The sequence below is a fragment of the Neomonachus schauinslandi genome, chromosome 4 (assembly GCF_002201575.2).
Source record: "Neomonachus schauinslandi chromosome 4, ASM220157v2, whole genome shotgun sequence".
In the NCBI taxonomy this organism is placed as follows: Eukaryota; Metazoa; Chordata; class Mammalia; order Carnivora; family Phocidae; genus Neomonachus; species Neomonachus schauinslandi.
Window position 1 is genome coordinate 176,819,256 of NC_058406.1, and position 20,116 is coordinate 176,839,371.

Here is a 20,116-nt window from a genome sequence, read left to right on the forward strand (position 1 = left end):
GGGGAACTTTCCAGGAAATGAAAAGCCACCCCGTCTTCCCTGAGAGGCAGAAGACAGACTAACGGAGCAACTCAACCTACAAGAGAGTCAGGTGAGGTTAGGCCCTCAGGGAGAGACTACCGCTGCAGAAATAAACACAAATTAACTCACTCTGGGTAACAATTTATGCTGGGTGTAGAGCAAATCTCTCTCTCTCTCCCTTCATTCTATAATGTTTCCAGGGGAAAGGGCACCAGCAGATATTAAGTATGTGACAACTGCTATTTTTGGTATTCACACTCCTGTACTCAATGCATAAAATGTATATATATTTTTGAACAATGAACTTAAAACGTTTCCAATTTCAGGTCCACATTCCTTTGAACAAGCTGTGGGTCCAACAGGCCTGGTTTGAAAATGAGCTCTCCCACATACCACAGCTGGGGTCAGGGCATTCACAGATCTTATCTCAGCATCTCTTCTCTCCCTATAAAATGGAGAAACTCGTACAAGCTGTTTTAAGGATTAGAAATATTTACCTACAGAATTTAGCACAGTACTAAGCTCCAAAGAGAAGCTTAATAAATTGTGGCTACTATAATATTATAATGGCTCCTGAATGCTTAACACAGCTCAATCACCGCAATGGATGCTGAAACTTTCCAGAAGGCTTTACATAAAATACTAGGTTTGGTTTTTTTGGAAGGGGGCTGTTACGGAGTGGGTTTTTGTTTTGTTTGTTTTTGCTTTTGCTTTTGGGGTTTTTAAAAAACTAGTATTTAGTATAATTTAGTAATGCCACAGGTTGTGGGGGGGTTGCTAACAGATCGAGCTAAGTCACTGAGTGATTTAGTGACATGATGTGTTAGGGCAGGAAGTGAAACTGACACTAAGCTCTCAACTGACAGCTCCAGAAGAAAGCACGCCCACCACCCACAGCATGCCTGGGTAGGCGCAGGGCACCAGGAAGGCCACCCTGCTCCCCAAAATGGATATATGATTCAAGTGTCACAATGTCAGGCTCCCGACCATTACTCAGCTTGCAAGAGTAAGCCTGGGCGAAGCGCCTACAGTGTCCAGCACCAGAAGTGGACTGACCAAGCAGCAGTGTGAGATCCTAGGTAAGAAGTGCAAGCAGAGCAATCAGGAACTTGGCACCTCTCCGAGTCTCTGTTCCCACGATCTGTATAACGGGGACCTGAGAATCCACCTCCTAAGGCGGAGGCAAAGATTAAATTATGCAGTGTCTTTAATTGGCACTGTTTCTAATGGTTCACTGGACTGACATATGTGGAGAGACAGCCGGCGACACTGTAAGGTGTGAGGGGATGCCCATGCTCAACACCTAAAACTACCTCCCAGTCGCCTCCCCACAATGCCTGAAAGCCCACCATTCTGTTGCGTCAGGGTATCACGCACTGTTAGAAGTACATAAAGCTCTGGGAGGAGGGAGCTGCTATCGTGCCTTATCACATCAATGCCTTTAGGTGAATCATCAGTGACATTTTCTTCCAGGGGAGTTACCCAAAAGCAGATTTTGGTAAGGAAGATATATCATGGTGGGGTGGGGCAATCACAGTGGGGTGGGGAGGAGAATATCCTGGGACCCTAAGAGGAAGGAAGAAGTCTTAAAGGGGCAGGAGGATGAAGTAGGGTACCAAATGGGCAGGGATGGTACCAATCATGGAAAGACCCTGAGCCTCAGAAACACAAACTCCAGCTTCCCCACTGACTACACACCCGGGTCAAGTCACTCTCTCTCTCGACTCAATTTTCTCATCTGAAAAAGTGAAGTTAATACTGTTTACTTTCCCGATGCTCTGAGGATTTTTTAAGATATCACATGTAAAGTACTTAGCAGGGAACCCAGCACATTCTACCAGAGTAGACCCTGATTTAAAGAAGTCCGCTCTATGCTGAAATCCCTCTGAGAAAAATAATCCAGAAAGATGCTTCTTGGACTTGCCAGGGAAGCAGAGACCTGACACGTTCAGAGGCAATTTCAGACTTAAGAATGGGCCTCTCTGAAACCTCTGGAACTGAAAAAGCACCACCCCAGAAAGACGGTCGTGACTGACTCTCCAGGTTAGCCCAGGAAAACCTCCTTACAAACCTATAATGTACCAAAGTCACATGACAAAGTGATGGGGCTCCCTCGCAAAGGGCAATCTCAAGGAGAAATGAGAAATACAACTGGCTTCTAAAAATTCATGTCCTACTCTCAGAAAAGACAAGTTAAAGTTGCTTTTGGCACCTTCTCCTCCAGAGCCTCCTTCCCTCAGGCTGCTCCCAAAGCATGGACCCCAGAGCCCCCGCAGGCTCACCTCACTTCTGGAGGAGCACCCTCCCCAAACATCCCCCTCCATACTTCTCAGCCAACCGTTAGGTAGGAAACAATCCAACTAACTCATAACCATGTATGAATGATGTGACAGTATTTGGGTCTGCAAAAGATAATTACTAACCCAAAAAAGTTTCTCCACTGGAGAAAAGGTCCCCGGAGTTCATCAAGAAGAGTAAAACTGTGGAAGCAGCCAGGGAGAAAGCAGAGGAGCCTTCTGTGGCTAGGTAACAGCCTGGGTGGGAGCCGGACTCCATGTCTGGTCTTTTACTCGTGCCCCCTTTCCGCAGTGAGTGCTATTCGTGTGTTTCTGAACCCACAAACTTACTTCCCTGGGAAGCAGGAATTTCGGCAGAGAGGCCGTACAGGGCCAAGAAGTCACTACGAAGGGGCTGGCAGGCTGGTAAGGCGGAGCTGCCCACCTCCCCCGACACTGAGATGACCATGGCTCACAGCTGTCCACTCCGCTAAGCAGACAGCTTGAGAACAGCCATGCTCGCTATTTCTCTTCATTCGACTCACGATGACTTTAGCACATGACACAAAAGTGAGGGCAAGAGCACACCGAAAGCCCACGGTTTCCTTCGGAGAAACTTTTAGGTCAAGGCCTCACTCAAAGCTGTCCGTGTGTGGAGAAAAGCGCTTCCACAGACTGCGCAGGGCTAGAGGTGACACAGACCACCTTCCACAGGGGGTTGTGGCAACATGACAAGTGTTTCAGAAATTTATGAACAGACCTGGCTTTTGATCTGATAATTCTACTTCTAGAACTCTATCAACACCTGTGCAGATAATGACAGATACAAATATCCACTGCTTTCTCTTCAACAGCGGGTCCTCCTTTGGGGCAACTGCTGAGCCAACTGTTTAAAACACACAAACTCCTCAGTGGGGGCAACTTGAGGGAAGGAGGGAAATACCCTTAGTACAATGACATGCCTTATAAAATGTTACTGAAGACTTTTTAATGATATGGGCAAATGCTCATGATGTGTTAAATGAAAATAAGCCAGATACAGTTATCTGGAAGAAGTAGCTGAAGTGATGGAAGTAGTTATCTCTGGCTGGTGGGATTACGGACTTTTAATTTCCTTTTTTATGCTTTCCCCTAGTTTTCTCTTTTTTTTTTTTTAAAGATTTTATTTATTTATTTGACAGATAGAGAGCACAAGTAGGCAGAGAGGCAGGGAGAGGGAGAGGGAGAAGCAGACTCCCCGCTGAGCAGGGAGCCCGACGCGGGGCTCGATCCCAGGACCCTGGGATCATGACCTGAGCCGAAGGCAGCCGCTTAACCGACTGAGCCACCCAGGCGCCCCACCCCTGGGGGGGAATGCATTCCTTTTATTCTTTACTATGAAAAAACTATGAGGAAGGAACAAAAGTATGTCAAGAATAGGCTGCAGCACATGCTAAATGACACCAGAGAGATGCAATCACCATTATCCAACTCTACAGGACAAACAACCCAGTTCTTCAACAAAACATTGCAAGAGGGGAAAAAGAAAGGGTACCCACAGATTAAAAGAAATGTTAAATATGCACCAGCCAATTTCCTATGGATTTCATTTAGCTCCTGATTTGACCAAACCATTTAAAGGGGGGAAAAATCTCTTAGAACACTGAATATGTAATGATCTTGAGAAAACTATCTTTTCTGCAGAAGTAATAATGGTAATGTGGTTCCTCCCTGCCCCTCCCCAAGTCCTTATCTTTTAGGATACTTAGAATGAAATAAAACATTATCTAGGATTGATTTTAAAAATCCGGGGTAAAGGTAAAGATGAAAACACTGACCAAGAGCAGATCACAGTGAAGCTGGCTGACAGCTATGTGGAGGCTCACACCAGCCTCCCTGCTTTTGCATAGGTGTAAAAGTTAAAAAACCAACAAACGAAAACAGAAACAAAGCAAAAATCCACTTGAAGGACTGAGCTATGAAGGAAAAAAAAAAAAGAAAAAGGATCACAAAAGATCTATGTGTATGTACATACCCAGAGGGGAATCTAATAATACAAACAGTAAAATCTATGTTTTTTTTTATTCAAAAGGTATTCTTTCAGTTAGAAATTACTTGACAAAACATCTCTCACCATGTAAGCCCGTCTCTTTCCGAAAGAGGAGGCTGGTAACAGAGCTCAGTCTCCGCATGCTTTTTCAGTCTTGTGATCAATGACAAATCATTTTAACTTTCTGAGCCTCTGTTTTCTCGTCTCACAAATGAGGAAAAGGTGGGGCGCCTGGGTGGCTCAGTCGTTAAACGTCTGCCTTCAGCTCAGGTCATGATCCCAGGGTCCTGGGATCGAGCCCCGCATGGGGCTCCCTGCTCGGCGGGAAGCCTGTTTCTCCCTCTCCCACGCCCCCTGCTTGTGTTCCCTCTCTGGCTATCTCTCTCTCTGTCAAATAAATAAAAAAATCTTAAAAAAAAAACAAATGAGGAAAAGGTGCCTCTGTTGCCTAACTAAAAGTGTTGTGTGCCTGAAATGAGACAACACATAAGAAAGTACATGGAAAGCGGTTCAGAGTACAAAAATGCTGGAGAGTAAACGCAGAGCACAATTGCTCATTAAATCATATGATTCACTACTTGCCACTCAAAGAAGAATGAGAGGTCAACTCTTTCTGAAAATACCAATTCTCTCATTAATCCCTCTGATACCACATCATGAATTGGCTGCCCCCGGTTAGGGATGTACATTATCTAAATTTAAATGCCTCCCACTCAAAGGAAACAAATGAGGGGAAAATGCTTTCCTTTTCCACTGGCAGAAGCGTGTCTTGTTTGTGTGTGTGTATGTGTATTTGTTTCCACTAAGAAAGTAAATGCTAGCCTGACTCGCTGCCATTCCCCTGCACTTTGCAGCTAAATCACCAAGTGAGGCTGCATGGTAGAGGGAAGGTGAGGGCTATGGAGCCCTACAGGCTTAAGTCTGATTCCTGGCTCCAGAATGCACTAGCTGGGCAATGTGAAGGTGAGAAATAACGTATGTAAGGTACCCAGTACAGAGCTGCGAACTCAGAAAGTGAGAGCAATCACTGTTACTGAACTCACTGACCCCACAAAAGCCTGCAGGTTGCAGACACCAAAAGGGCAGACCAAGAATCTGACTCAGCATCCAGGTCTGCCATAAATCTGTGGCACAACCTTTGGGAAATTTGGTAATGGAGGGTTTTTCCAATTGCTCTATGCAATCAGTAGCCACATAACTAAAGTACAGAGGTAGATAGCAATATCTGGAAAAACTTTACCAGATCTGCCTCAACAATTATAAATCAAATAGCTTTCCTATAATCTTATTTTTGTCAAATTTCTGAGTGCCAACTAGGTAAAAAGAAAGGGAGGGGGATCCCTGGCCGCAAGGTACTTACAATCTACTAAAAGTGAAGACATGTATGAACGTAGTACGTAATTTAGTTCATTAGCCAATCAATGACAAAATTATCCTAAATTCAGAGGGAAATATGCTATTTCCATGGCTCTCCAGTTGGTATTTTACCCTATCAGGAAGTTCTTATTCAACTCTAACCTAAGTATCTCATGCTTCAGCTGAAGCCTATTCCCTGACTGTTCTATTTCATTAGTATTCCATTCAGAATATAAAGCATTTTTTCTTGAGAACAAGTTGGAGGTAGAGAGAGCCTGGTTTGGGCTGAATCCTTTCTAAGCCTAGCCTGTCATCTGTGAAATGGGGAAAACAGCACCCATCCCCATGGAGCTGCTGGAAGGACTGAGGGAGATGATATATGGAGGACATCCATCACAGCACCGAGCACAGGGTGAGTGCTTGCTTCCTTGTAGTGTTCGCAGATCCTGAATTTGTTCAAACTCTTAAACACAAAATGAGGATGCCTTGGGATGGTGACGGCATTATTTTGACTTGGCACCATTTTATTTACTGGGAGGCAGTGCATTCACTTGCATTGCTTTGAAAAATATTACCATTATTCAAGCAGCACCTGCTGCTGGCCCAGCAATGAATGCTTATTTTGATTTGCACTTTGTGGAAATAAGGAGTATCTAATTTTATGAGAGTGCTATTGACATGAATAAACATTACAAAGAAAAGGAAATGGACTTCATAAAAAAATGATTAATGAAACATAAAGGAAGACTCCGTTTCAAAACAATGAAGTCCAGTCAGCTAGTGCTCGAATTTTATTTTGTGTGTAACTGGTCAGTGAAGAAGCCACTTACTGGAAGGAAAGCTGTCAGCCCTCATCAGACCTCCATTGCAGTTCTGTTATTTAACACTGGGAGCAGGCCAAGCAAACCAGAAAGTTTCCCAAACAGAGCCTAGCTGCTCTGCAGAGTCTTCCATCCATCCTGGGTATCTAGGGAGGATTATTTTTGAGCACCATGTCATCACCATGGATTTAAATGGCAATGGGGTGTTTCTTCTCTACCCACACCCTGTGTGGAATGTTGGTCTTTCTTGACCACATCAGGAAAGCTACAACTAGGCAGCACAGTGCTCTGACCACAGCCCTTCAAAATGTCCCGAATGAATACACTGCAGAAGGGTCAAGAGGAGGTGAGATGTGCAGAGGGAATGGCAGAGAAGTAAACATCTTCCCGGTTTCACTGGATGCCAGGCATGTAGCTGTCTTACCTTCCCCACTGGTTCTCTTGATAACCCTGTGAGGTGCTGTGGTCTCCATTTTGCTCTCACGCCAATGAAAGATGAAGACAGTGGGGCTAGAAGATCCAGATCCTAGTCCCAGTTTTGCAGTGTGATCTGGGTGTACAAAAAGGGAGCTTCCCTATCCTCTTAACTCTTCTCTGAGGATCACTATCATACCCAGTCCTTGACGAAGGCTCAGACTCACCCATCACGTAACCCCAGAAACCTAGCCAAAGCTGACTGGACTAGTGGTGGTATCCTGACCCAAGCTGGACCAGTCCAATCCTTCCAGATATGTGAATCAGCTACAGAGACTCAGCTAGGGGGGGTGGGCACTAGAGCAAGGGGGCAGGTAGGGCCTGGGCTCCCATCTTCTGCCATCTTCCCAGAAGAGAATCTCCACATTTCTTACCATTCTTGCCCCTCATGTTCCAGGAAACAGCCCCATGAGTCCTTAAAGCAAGTCCTCATTGTGCTTGAACTAGCTATATTTTGTTTTGTTGGGGGGGGGAGGTGAAATCTGTTACTTACAATGCAGAGCCTAACTTCATCATCCCTAGAAAAGCGGAGTTGAACCAGATGGTCTCTAAAGGCCTTTTCCAGCTCTGTGCAATTTATTTTATAATACAGTCATCAGGTCAGGTGCTATGCTGGGCATGGGGACATGGCCGTCCTTGCTCTCGCCCCTGAGCATAATGCTACAGAAATACAAGGTATCCAAGCTGTATTAATAACAAAAGGGCTTGGAAAAGCTTCTGTTCTCCATCCAAAGCACATGGGGCAGTTAAAGGGATGATCTAGATTGACTTAGCCAACTCTGCTTTCTTTAGCAGTTGGTACCAAAATGCAGTTGCTGGTGCATGAGGTCTGGTTTTGTTTTTCTAGCTTCTGGGAGGCTGAATTGGGTGCTGTCTTATCAGAGGGACATATATTCCAGTTCTCTGGGGAAAATTACACCATAGCCGCAGCATTAAAATCCAGTTCTTACGTAAGTGACCACAAACAGCACCATGACACAGGGCCGCTCTGAATGGGCTCTGGGCTGGAAGAACCTACTGCGACCTCTCAGATTCCGCTAAGACCAAGTGGGGTGAAGTGCCTCCAGATCTGACCAAACCCCTGCCTCACAAATAATTAGAACTCATCTTACTGACACTGAAAAGAAGCTAGGAGACACACTGAAATGTAAATCCAAGGGTAAGTCCTTTTCACTTTAAGGTGCCTGCCTCCAAACCAAAATAGAATTCCTTGTGGTCTCGGAGCTTCAAGCTGTAATCAGGAAAGCATACAACACAGCTGCCACGCTCTGTCCCACTCGGAGCCAAGGTGCTTCCCCCCGCACCTCCCCACAAATGACCGGAACCAAATACCTGCATTTATTATGTAACAGAGAGAGTGGCTCCTTACCCCAAAGCCCCAGCAAAAATCAAATGGGACAGCACTGTCGTGGCTTTGACACACCAATGGAGGCAAAGGGGGCGGGGGGGGGGCAGAAACAATCGGCAGGCGCAAAGGAAGCACACACAGTGGGGCTGCACCAGAGTACAGCCCATCAGGCTGGTCTGGGTCAGCGGAGGCAGCGCCGGTCAGCGGTTCCCTGCCTCCAGAGGAGCCCCACCAAGAGCTGCGTACAGAGTAAAACTGAGCTGTCAGTCGGCTCCAGATGAAATTGGCTTTGGCCATGCACCCCAGTGATGCAAGTGTTGTGTTGTTAGTGCTCCCCCAGTCCTCCCTCCTGTCCCATCTGCACTTCCACCATCCAGTTCCTCGAAGGCACACAGCGGGCTCCGTCATCTGACCTCTTCATCACCCACCGTCCTGAAAAGAGTCGACCAAGTCTTGTCCTCTCAGCTACACATTCAAGGGTCTACTCCAATAATAACGAACAGCAACAGCACGAGGACAGTAAGAACAATTACTTCTAGAGCACTTACCATGGCAGGCATTATCCTAAGAGGGAGGTATGATCCCCATGAGGGAACTGAGACACAGTACGGTTCGGAAACTTGCCTGACAAAGACTCCAAGATAACAGGGCTGCAATTAACCCAGGTAAGGGAACCCAAGTGTTGCTACTGGCTCACAGGGGACAGAACTGCCCATCTCCCTATCAAGGAATGCCTCTCACCTCTTTCCTCCCCACCCCACAAAAGGAAGGCTGACTCATCTGACTGGTCAGACGCTGACATTCATCAGGCCACATTTTACCAGTAATGAAGTCATGTGATTAGTGCCTCGAGTGTCCTATCTCCTTTAACACTCAAATCAATGCCATTTTTTTTTTTTATCAAATGAGGAAACCGAGGCTCAGATGCAAAGTGGTCTCTAGCCTATCACTCATGTTTAACTACTACATGTGGGAATGGCTCAGGCCAATGTCTGCCTCTAGCCCCCAAATGACTAGGTTACATAAATGGAAACCACCTCTCTTGAGGCTCCCTTGACTTGCAGACATAAAGGCAAAAGTCTGGGTAGTGTCTGAACATCCAGGACCACGATGCTTCTGATGAAAGCCTCCTAACTTAGCATCAGGGAAGGCTGCTGCGGCCTCACAGCGTACCTCCTGAGACCAAAATTTACACCGGCACACTGGCTAGCAAGACCAGGTTCCTAAATTCAGGTTTACTCTCCTCTCCTCTGACCCGGAAGCAAGTTTTAGAGAGAAATCCACCACTGTGTACAAATAGCCTCCATAGCCATTCTGGAGAGCACAGTGCAGAGAGCATGGGCTGGAAGTTGAGAGAGACCTGAATTCAAATCTCTGCCCAATTTTGTTCCCACCCTAGGCTTCAGTCTCCACAACAGGATGAAACTAGGTCTATGTGGGTCCTCATCTCTCCTGAGCTCTCTCCCATGGGGATACAAAACTCGAAGGTTCTTCTAGCAAACCAATCACAGGAATGAGATCATATTTGATTTTCCAACTACAGGAATCTCTAACAGGCAATCCGAGGACCTGATCAGCAGAAGATAATCAGTGCTACACCACTGAGCTGATATATTTCAACCAAAACCAAAGACAGTTGGCATGAGAGGTATGCCGAACCACGTTATTAAGGCGTCTATTAATTTTTATGAAATACTGCAAGTGATTATTAGACTCCCATCACCACTTTCATGGGCCCCTCAGAGATCAGGCTCTTAGGCTGGGAAGCACCTGACTAGACTTTCTCCAAGCTCCATTAGACTCCGATGTCTAGTGATTCCCAGCACCCAGCACAAAGGCAGGGCTATGGACAACCAGGAGGCCAGAGGCAGACAGCCAGAGTCCTGCAGCAACCCCAACCAAGAGCAGTGGTTCTTTGGCCAGGGCTGTGGGCAGCTCGCAGGCAAAGACAGGCTGGTCAACAGTCCCAGACTAAGTATGCCAGGGGAGAGCGGGAAGCCATTGGGCCTTTTCCACTTCTGCTGAGCCCCGGGAGGACACCTGGCAGCACCGTTTCTAACTACAAACAGCAGAAATTCCAAGAGCCATCCAACAAGAGGTCTTTGAAGAACAGAGAAAAGGAGCTGTCTTTGTCTTTCCCTTTCTTCTCTACCCCAAACTCTTTACCTCTGGCACTAGAAATCAAGTATGGATAAGAAAAATCAGTAGATATCATTTTTATGGGCCCTGAAAGAAAAAAACAAAATAAAACAAAAAAACGAGCGGACAGGAAGCACAAAAGATGGTGAAATACAGAAGAAACAAAGGATTTTAGATCCAGAGATCCTGCGTTACGCTGGTCAAGTAATTTACCTTTCTGAGCCTTAATTTATTCCCATGTAAAAGAATGATAAGGACGCTACCACAAAGGCATTTTATTAGATAGCACATATAGAAAATGTCTTTTAAACCCTAAGTATGTATATAAAAGGCAAACAGCATTAGCTTGGAATACCCGGCTAACAGTTGGAGCCTGTTTTAGAAAAAACATGAGTTCTGGTACATAAAAGAAATTTCCTTCTCTCATTGCTTCTGTAGGCAAATAAACATATTCTTCATTCACTGACCTTTGCTGCTTATGTCCAGAGAAAACTCACTCTCAATACCTCTGAACTGGATCAAAGGTTGGACCACAGAGCACGAATTCTGTGTAAGATAGCAGCATCAAGGGGAGACTTACCTTTTGTTGTTTTATCTTCAAGAGGTTAGGGACAAAGAAAACATATTATTTTGACCTCAAACCATGCATAAAACTAACCCTGTTTTTATCGAAACTCTGCCTGAGATTTACTTTTATTTAAGACCATAACCAACTTTAGCATCTGCTACATAAACTAGCACTTGCTGCTTAGTTTATCGGCTTTCAAAATTTAAGAGAAGTAATGCGATTGCATTCTAGAACACTTGGAGCTGATGAATGAGATCAGACTTTAAGCCCTGGCCACAGAGGCCCTATGTATGAGATTCCACAGGTAACACTGGAGAACCTAAAAGCATTTATCAAAGATTAATGACCTCTTGTCATCAGCATAGAAGATGATGCCCAAATGAACATGAGTAAAAATTAGAGCTTACTTGGAGAGTGAAGAAACACATAAAGATGAAGTCTGACTAGCATGCAAAGGGATGTTACAGAAATGGGATTCATGCCCAAATCTACTACTTACTATGTGTGTGCCCTAGGGTGAAAGATTCAACTGTGGGAAGATGGGTCAAACATAATAATAGGGCACATGTAAGCATTAAGTAATAGTAGGTATGGGGCTTGCACATTGTAGGAACACTAAAAACTGGTAACTGTAAGTTACTACGAAAGAGGAATGGATCTGCATTCCACACCTTCATTTGTTTCTTCATTCTTCAAACATTTCTATGGCCTCAGGAAGGACTAAGCACGTCATGTGTATATGTTAAAACAAGTGAACTTCTAATGCAAGACCCACACTTCAATGAGAGCTCCCTTGAGAAAAATTTTACACGGTGCACTTCTTATTGGCAGGGTTGATCACCTTAGTATCCTCAGGGCCTAACACACTGCTGGGCACTGGACAATTTGTATACTGATTGGATGGTAATTTGAGTGATTCACCTTGCATTATTGGGGTGAATGTCCTAATATCATTTCCCCCACCTGCAAACTGCCCCTTTCTACCCTGTTAAGAATGACAGCCCTATTTACCTCTTTCTCAAACACCGTTACTTCCTCCATAACACAATCCAGACAACAACTCCAATACCTCAGCTACACTTAGCAAAATGACTTGTACCTAGCAGGTGCTCCCCAAAAATGCTATGAGTAAATGCTATTCCTAGATTATGCCCAAGTAAGTTCCCACACCTGAATCTGAAAGACCATATCCAAAGTCTTTGAAAGCACAGGAAAAAAAATAAGAAATGTATTTAAGTATTACTATTAAGAACTCCCTGGAATGTGAACATGAAGAAAAAATAAGCCACTTAGGAACTTAGGCAACTCTGTTTCATGAGATCAAAATCAGAAGGTACAATGAAAAGTGAAGCCTCTTACATTCTCTATAAAGCCACTGAAATACATCTTTGTAGACATTTAGAACATCTGTTTTATGTCTTAATTGCTTAAGGATTTCCTAACTCCACTGACTTACTAGCCATGCGACCTTGGGGACCAATCACTTCATCTCTCTAGGCCTCAATTTTCTTCTCTGTAAAATGGAGATAACAACTGTCCCTTCTCCATAAAGCTCACATGAGGCTTAAATGTGATCATGTGTGCCATGTGCCTACAACAGGCCTGGCACAGAGCAGTCGTTCAATAAATGGGCAAGATATGCCTCCTCCATCATCACAAAAAGATAAAGTGCTGACCCAATATTAAATAACCAAGCACACCTTCATTTATCATGTCAACTCTCCCTTTCACCAAGTACAAAGTATTGACCAGTCTAAGCCTTTAAGTGGAAAGTCTCTCCTACAGTCTCCCTGCACAGAGGTCCTGGAATGCCTGCTTCCCTTCCTTTCTCAGCAAAACTCTGTCTTCTCCCAGTCTCCTAGTCATTTCCTCATAATTTCCAAATGGTCACGAGTAAAATGGCACACGTCAGTGTGCTCTGCTGAATAAGCAAAACACTGCCTTTTTGCATGGAAAACACTCAGACATCAGGATGAAACCTGGACAGCTAATCCATTCCTGCCTCCCAAAGGCAGCCACTCATTATGTGCCAGCCTAACCGTAACTCCCACAGTCCTGTGGGACCCTCTGCCCCCAAAAGTGAAGCCTAGAAGCAAACTCTTTTGCCTGTTTTTCGACACATTTCTGACCCATTTCCTACAGTGCGCATCACAGAGAGATTTAAACAAAAGCACCAACATCTGCAAAGCAGTCTTTGCCAACGGGACATACCAAAAGGGGGAGTGTGGGTTAACTTAGGGTTCCAAGGTTGGAGAGCTACAGCTTTTTAGTTGAAACTTCTATAGGTTGATTAGGAACCCAAAGGCGGGGGGGGAGGGGGGGAAGTTTGTAAGTAAACAGGAAGGCATTTAATAACTGGCACTAGAAAACGATTTTTTTTGGTTTTTTTTGTTTTTTAGAAAACGATTTTTTAAAAAGAATTCCAAGCTGCCCAAATGAATTCCTATTCCTGAGTTTCCAAATCACCAAAAAAGTACCCAAAAGTCCTATTCCTAAGAATAACCACAAAGCAACACAAACAGCACTCTTAAAGTTTCCAAGTATCTCACTTGTGAAGCATATGCCAACAAGATTTTGTGGTTTGCCCCAAAACTTTTTCTTAAATTTTGAGGGTAATAACCTTAAAGCCCCATATTTTTTTAAGAACTGAATTCTGATCCACTTAAGATATTTATAACAATGTGCCCCTTCCATATATGCAAACTTCGGGGGAAAAAATAAAAATTAAACTTGGTGGTTACCTATCAATAAGAAACGAACACGTATATTTCACATTTATGCAAGAGGCCATCATTCCTGAGTCTTAACTTCATGGCCTATGATTCAAGAGTTAAAGATGCAGATTAGGGCAATGACTCCTTGACCAGTACTACACTGAAGTTCAGAAAAACACAAAATTATCGTGTCATTCTGACTGAAACATTTACTGTAATGTTTTTGAGAGCATAAATATTATCAACATACTCTAACATGACACTTTTGCACTTCTAGCCTGATTCTGATTCCTCCTCAAATTCTTAAGTGACCACATTTGTACTATGATTGGATCTATTTTTCAACCTAACCCTGCAGAATAGTATTCCTTATTTAAATATATATATATATCTGTTGCATTCATGTTTAAATTTAGTTACCTCAACCTAAGATTAAGAGCAGCTGCACATAATTAACATTAACCCTATCCTCTCCTGTTGCTGCAAAATATGGGCATATAACCCTACAAACAGCATTATCAGCTACTTACCCTTATCATACCCCACACAAACAGAATATAGTAACACTATCTAAATGGGCAGAAAGGGAAAGTTAAAATAACTGACAGCTCTATTAGCAGGCACTGAAGAACTTATCTAGAAGGAAAAGAACCACTCAGTCTAATCAATGTCACATCCTTCAGGAGGCATATACAATTCGTACACAAAAAGGGTGCAAAATGCTCCTTTATCAGCATGTTCCAATTTATCACTATTAAGTGAAGGACAGACCCATCGTAAGGTTGAATGCCTGGCAACTCCGAGTATTCCCAGACACTGAATGTCAGGCTAAAGCAACAGAATGACAGGTCACAAAGACAACCCCCCCGCCCTGCAAAAATCCATTTACCTCTGGCTTTCAAACAAACTTAGCTGATATTTCTCCAAATGAATTTCAAAATTCAGTTCAATAACCCAACATTAACTTCATAGAGAACTCTAGAAGCATCCTCAACTGGCATAAAATGTTCAGACTAATTCACTGCACCAGGCGGGCAAGATAGGACCCAGCATGAAAAGAAATTTCTCCCCTCCTAAAATTTAGGACCTTAGGCGTCAGAGTACCAATTCTGCCTGTAACCGGGCCTGAACAGTGAGGAGCAAAGCTTGTACCAAGAGCAGTTTCCCACAAAAGCCCAAGCTTCTCAGTATTACAGAGAGCTGGCTGTGGTGAGCTTTTATCAGAAAGAGCTCCCCAAACCTCAAATAAACCAACCACAGGATAATCCACTCCAGGAAAACGATCTGCCTTCCTAAGTTCCCCCAGTGCTGTCTTTTTCAGTTGAAATAGGCTTGGCTTGTTTGGAGGGGAGTGGTGCTTTATGGCACTTACAGATGGTGCAGAGTTCCAAGGCAAATGTCCTATTTTTATTGAGGTTCAGAGGCTTTTGCCTCTTGGGCTTGTGGGTTCCTCCTTACCTACCCACTCTGCCCTATCACTAATTCACTTAAATTGTAAAGGAAATCGCTCTGCCCTTGGCCCTGCCCAGGACACCCACAATGCCTCTCTGGAGGGTCTAGATAAGGGGAGCTGTTCTTCTGCAGTCTCAGGCCCCACTTTCTCCCGTTCTGGCCAGCTCTTCCCAGCAGCCTCAGGTCTCCGGTCACAGCTTAGGAGTGCCCTGCGGGCAAGTCCTGCTGGCGCAGCAGCCTCAGCAGAACCAAACCCTCGGGTGCAGGGAGCCGGGTGGGGACCTGTCTGCACAGATCTCTCTTTCCACTCGGGGTTTAGGCACTGGAGACTGGATGCAGAAGAATCCTGGGGTGGAAGCAATCCCAGGCTGAGTCTCCTCTCATCCCTTCGGGGTTTTATCTGGGGGCCCTTGCCTATGCAACTAAGCCTGCCTGGCACAGCCGGGCTAGGAAGAGCGCCAGTCACTGACCATCTCCCAGTCCCTTGCTGGTGACCTTGGCCACGTTGCTTCGCCTCCCTCACCCTCTGGGGCCTGACACCACTTACTTTGCCGGTTATGACCGGGTCAGAAGGATGTGGAAAGAGCCCAGCAGACTGTACTGCACCCACGAAGGGTCCAAGATAGGGAGAGGACTTCCCTCTTCTTTTTCCTAGCGGTGTCAGGAGCTCGCTCAATCCTCTCCCCACCTCCAGGCCCGGGGAGTCAGCGCCCTGGCAAATGGGGCAAGGGGCTGCACATCTTAAGTCCCCTCTTCACCTGGGAGCGGGAAGGGGGGGAATCCCCAAGGGGGTGTGGCTGCCCCAACCCCTGACATCCTTTTCCTCCCCGCTCAGAAATGCAGACAATTCAACTGCGAGGCAGAGGCTGCGAGCGAGGGCATCGAGGCGTCCCGGCGAACGGGCCGGGGTCCCCGGTGGGGCGCGCCGGCCCCGACCTACCTCCTCCAGCAGCGTGACGGTGTTCCTGCAGTTGTGCAGCCGCGTGGTGAAGCTGGACGTGGTGGGCGAGTTGTAGTCCTCGGTGGTCTCGGTGATGAACTCGGAGACGGAGATCTGGTCCGGCATCCTGCCGGGGGGGCGAGACACAAGCGGGGGCGGGGAGTGAGTCACGGCGCAGGCTCCCGGGGCCGCGGGCCGCCCGGTGGCTCATGAACGCCCCGCGCAGCCTGCCACCCGGCGCCCGGCCTGGCGCGGCTCCCGTCCCCGGCGGCGGCGGGAGAGAGAGCGGGCGGAGCGGGCGGAGCGGGCGGAGCGGGCGGCGGCAGCAGCGCTCGGCGCGGGGCCCTTCAAACTCCGAGCCGCGCGCGGGGCAGAGGGCTCTCGGGGACCCGCCTCCCTGTGCTCATGCCGGCGGCGGGGGAGGGGGCTCGGCGCTATGCGGGGGCTCGGGTCGGCCGGCACTGCCTCCTGAGAACGCTCTGACAGGCGGCGGCGAGGACACCGACAGACTGAGCGCACACTCCCGCAGGCGAGCAGGCTGGCGGCGGGCAGGCGGCGCTCCCGCTACAGTCACGGGGACAAACAAGGAAGTGCTCTGCGCACGCGCCGCCGCCCGCCCCGCCCCGCCCCAGCCGCCCGCCCCGCCCCGCCCCCGGCGACCGCCCCCGCCCCGCCTCCCGGGCCGCGTTCCGACGGGGGCGTTCGGGTGGGGGCCGCAAGGTTTGCGGGACTCCGGAAGCTCGCGTCCCGGCGCCGCCCCCGGAGCGGTTACTTCAGCGAGCTCGTTACGCCTGCTTTCTGCGAGAAGAGGGACCAAAAAAAGTTATGCGCGTTCTTTTTTAGTCCCGAGTGGGTGCAGGAAGCGAGGCCTGGAGAGCCGCCTCCTGCTGCGAGGGCCGCGGGCAGAGCGAAGGGGGCGCGGGCGCAGGGGCGGCCTCGGGGCCCGGAGTGTGGAGCGGCCTGGCCCCCCTCCCCCTCCCTCCCCCCGCTTGCAGCCGCGCGCTCCCTTGGCTCCCGCCCTCGGTCCCGGTGCAGGGCGCTCACCGTCCTTGGAAGGCTAGTTCTGTGCAGTTCGCTTAGGTTGCTAAAATGCTAAGACAAATGAAAGGATTTTTGCTTTTTTTTTTTTTACAATTTTCTAATCTTCCATTTGCACTGTGAGTTTTTTTTAACCCGCAGGACACACGAGGGTCAGGAGTGCAAAAGGCATTTCCGGGGGTTCAAATGGTGTACAATGCTCAGCAGATGCCAAATTTCAGCGGAGAAAGTACCAACAGATTGCTCATTCCTTGGTCCTAGCAGATGGCTATTTTAACTAGCTCACTCGACTTAGTCCAAAGAATCCATGTAATTTCTCACCACTGATTAGGGATAAAATTGCTTTTAAAAAGAAAAGAGAGCTAGGCCCTTGGGAAGCTTCCCAGGATCCCTGTAATTGAAGCCAATAGGAGCAGTCTTATAAACTCATCTCCAAATGCACCGCATTAGGGCGGAAGGCTGGCCCTGTGGCCTCCCCCTAGAATTGAGTTCCTGCCATCTGGTGTGGTTAAGTGTCCATTCCCTAGTCCTTACCCACAAGGACAACGGAGTGCCCCAAGGCAGGGACAAGGCCCCAAGGCACAGAGAAGTAGCAAGTGCTGGTCAAATGAAAATGCATCACCTCACTGTCAGCAAATATTTACTAAGGGCCTACAACATGCCCTGGAAATTCAGTAATGACAATGTCCCAGCTCTCAGGAGCTTCCCTTCTAGTGGGGAATCGGACAACCAACAAATCATGTGATATAACGTGGAGTACATATAAAGTAAGAAAGTGATGGAGGGGGACACCTGGGTGGCTCAGGCGGTTGAATGGCTGCCTTCAGCTCAGGTCATGATCCCAGAGTCCTAGGATCCAGCCGGACATCGGGCTCTCTGCTCAGTGGGGAGCTGCTTCTCCCTCTGCCTCTCTCACCTGCTCATGCTCTCTCGCTCTCAAATAATTAAAATCTTAAAAAAAAGTGATAGAGGTGCCACAGTATAAGGAATGTTCAGAGAAGCCCTCTCCGACAGGTGACATCTTGAGCAGAAAAGACAACGAGATTGAGTCCCAGAGACATCCTGTCGGCTATGGGATCTTGGCCTTCAGTTGCCTCACATAAGATGAACCAACCCCATGAGATGTTAAATAATAATGGATGAGAAAGTACTTTGTGCACAGGAAAGCCATTATGAAATGAGTTCAAGGAGTTTTGTCTACCTGTGCTGGCCCTACGAAACCTGAACTGTGCCTCCAGCAAAGCGCTCATCAATGTCGGGTAGGCAAGGGTTTCAGCTAACTATAGGAAGAAATTCATAAGGCAGCGTATGTGAATAAAGATTTTTCTCTGGCAAAGTAAAGGGTTGAGAAATGAACTTTGAGAGGCATTCTAAAAAATAAGTAAATAAACAGGCACTCGCTTTCTCCTCATGAGCACTTTAAAAGTTTGGTTTGCGGGGGGCACAGGGATGGCTTAGTTGGTTAAGCACCTGACTCTTGGTTTGGGCTCAGGTCATGATCTCATGGGTTGTGAGATCGAGCCCTTCTTTGGGCTCCACACTCAGTGGGGAGATTGAAGCTTGAAGATTCTCTCCTCCTGCCCCGCCCCCAATCCTCTCTCAAATAAATAAATAAATCTAAAAAAAGCCAAGTTTGGTTTGGGACACACCAAAGTTGAGGTTCTGGGGAGTTAGCCAGATGGCAACAGCAGGCAGCTGAAGACCAGCACCTGGAGGTCACTTGCTTGTGTGCAGTGGTTGACAGAAAATGAGCTTTTGGAGTATGAACCACTCAGAAGAAAATCTTACCTCTTTTTCCACATACTAACCAAGTCATCCTGCATCTGACAAGTTCTGTGACTTGGAGCATTATGGCTCTTACTAGCTTGGGCTAATTAAGCTCTGTGACTTTAGTAACCCTGTGCTTCCCTGTGGAGCAGTTGAGCATAACCCCCAGTACTAAGACTTCCATCCACTCCAAGAAGGACACCCTCTAGGCTGGAAATCAGTTTTGACTTTGATTTTGTACTTATTCTATTCTCCTCTGTATTGCAAGTCATCTAATGCCTGTCACCTCCACTGGGTTGGTCGTACCTTCCATCCTGTATGTATGACATATATAAACACTTGATAAATAGGAGCTATTATTAAAAGCCTAGAGTCAGTGAATGATTGCCTCAGTTCCCAGAGCCCTGGATTCCCGAGCTTTCTCTCCTAATAACTGACATTCTCACCTTGGGCCTTAGTGCCATCACTTGTAAAATAAAGGGGTGGGTGTGCCAAAATGACCACACAGATCCCTCCCAGCTGAAGCCAAGTCTGTGCATACCCCCAACTCTACAACGCAAGAAATAAAGTTTATTACGAGAAGCTAAGCTAGCTGCAATGGTAAACAGCCGGGGATTTCTTTCATGACGGAATTCACCGGAGAGCTCAAAATGCGGCCATCAATTGTTTCAGTTTCTCTTGGAGATTATGTTATATTGCTCCTCCTCCCCATCTTCTCTGGCCAGGAGAGGAATATGTGAACAATGAGATATTGTACCCCGGTAAGTACATACCTCCTCCGACTGTCTGCAATTAGAATTTCAAAGGTTCACACTTCCACCCACAATTTCTGGGGTTCATGGGCCATAATCCTCTTTAAATTTGAAACCATGTCCCAGTGCAAGCCATGTGCACCTCTCATTTTCTCAAATAGCCTGAAAACCATTCCTGGATATCTCAAAGTGAATAGAGTCTAATGTAGGCAAAACTTAAAACACTGGATTTCTTTGTGTGGAGCTGCTCGGAAATCTACATCATCCTTTGCAGAGCCAGAAAACACACACCCATACGTATACTTGTATGTGCCCAGCTTTGAACAAAGTATGCATCATCTTTGTTGTTATCATCATCCCCATCAAGGCAGTTGAGCACCCTCACACTCCTCATGCAGTTTCTTACTCTGAGCGCTGCTGA

The 20,116-nt window shown here is 46.7% G+C and overlaps 1 protein-coding gene across 5 annotated transcripts in view; it reads right to left on the reverse strand.

Annotated features, from left to right (window-relative positions):
- The window catches only part of ASAP1 (ArfGAP with SH3 domain, ankyrin repeat and PH domain 1), a 285,399-nt gene extending 265,585 nt beyond the window's left edge, over positions 1-19,814 (reverse strand). For 3 of the 5 annotated variants that reach the window (XM_021688804.1, XM_044914676.1, XM_044914675.1), the window contains exon 1: positions 16,139-16,304. In XM_021688804.1, the coding sequence (XP_021544479.1) occupies positions 16,139-16,264 (126 nt within the window). In that variant the 5' untranslated portion in view covers positions 16,265-16,304. Of the gene's footprint in view, positions 1-16,138; positions 16,305-19,767 lie in introns of those variants that run through there. The other 2 variants (XM_044914674.1, XM_021688803.2) reach the window with 2 other exon arrangements.
- Positions 19,815-20,116: the final 302 nt, after the last annotated feature.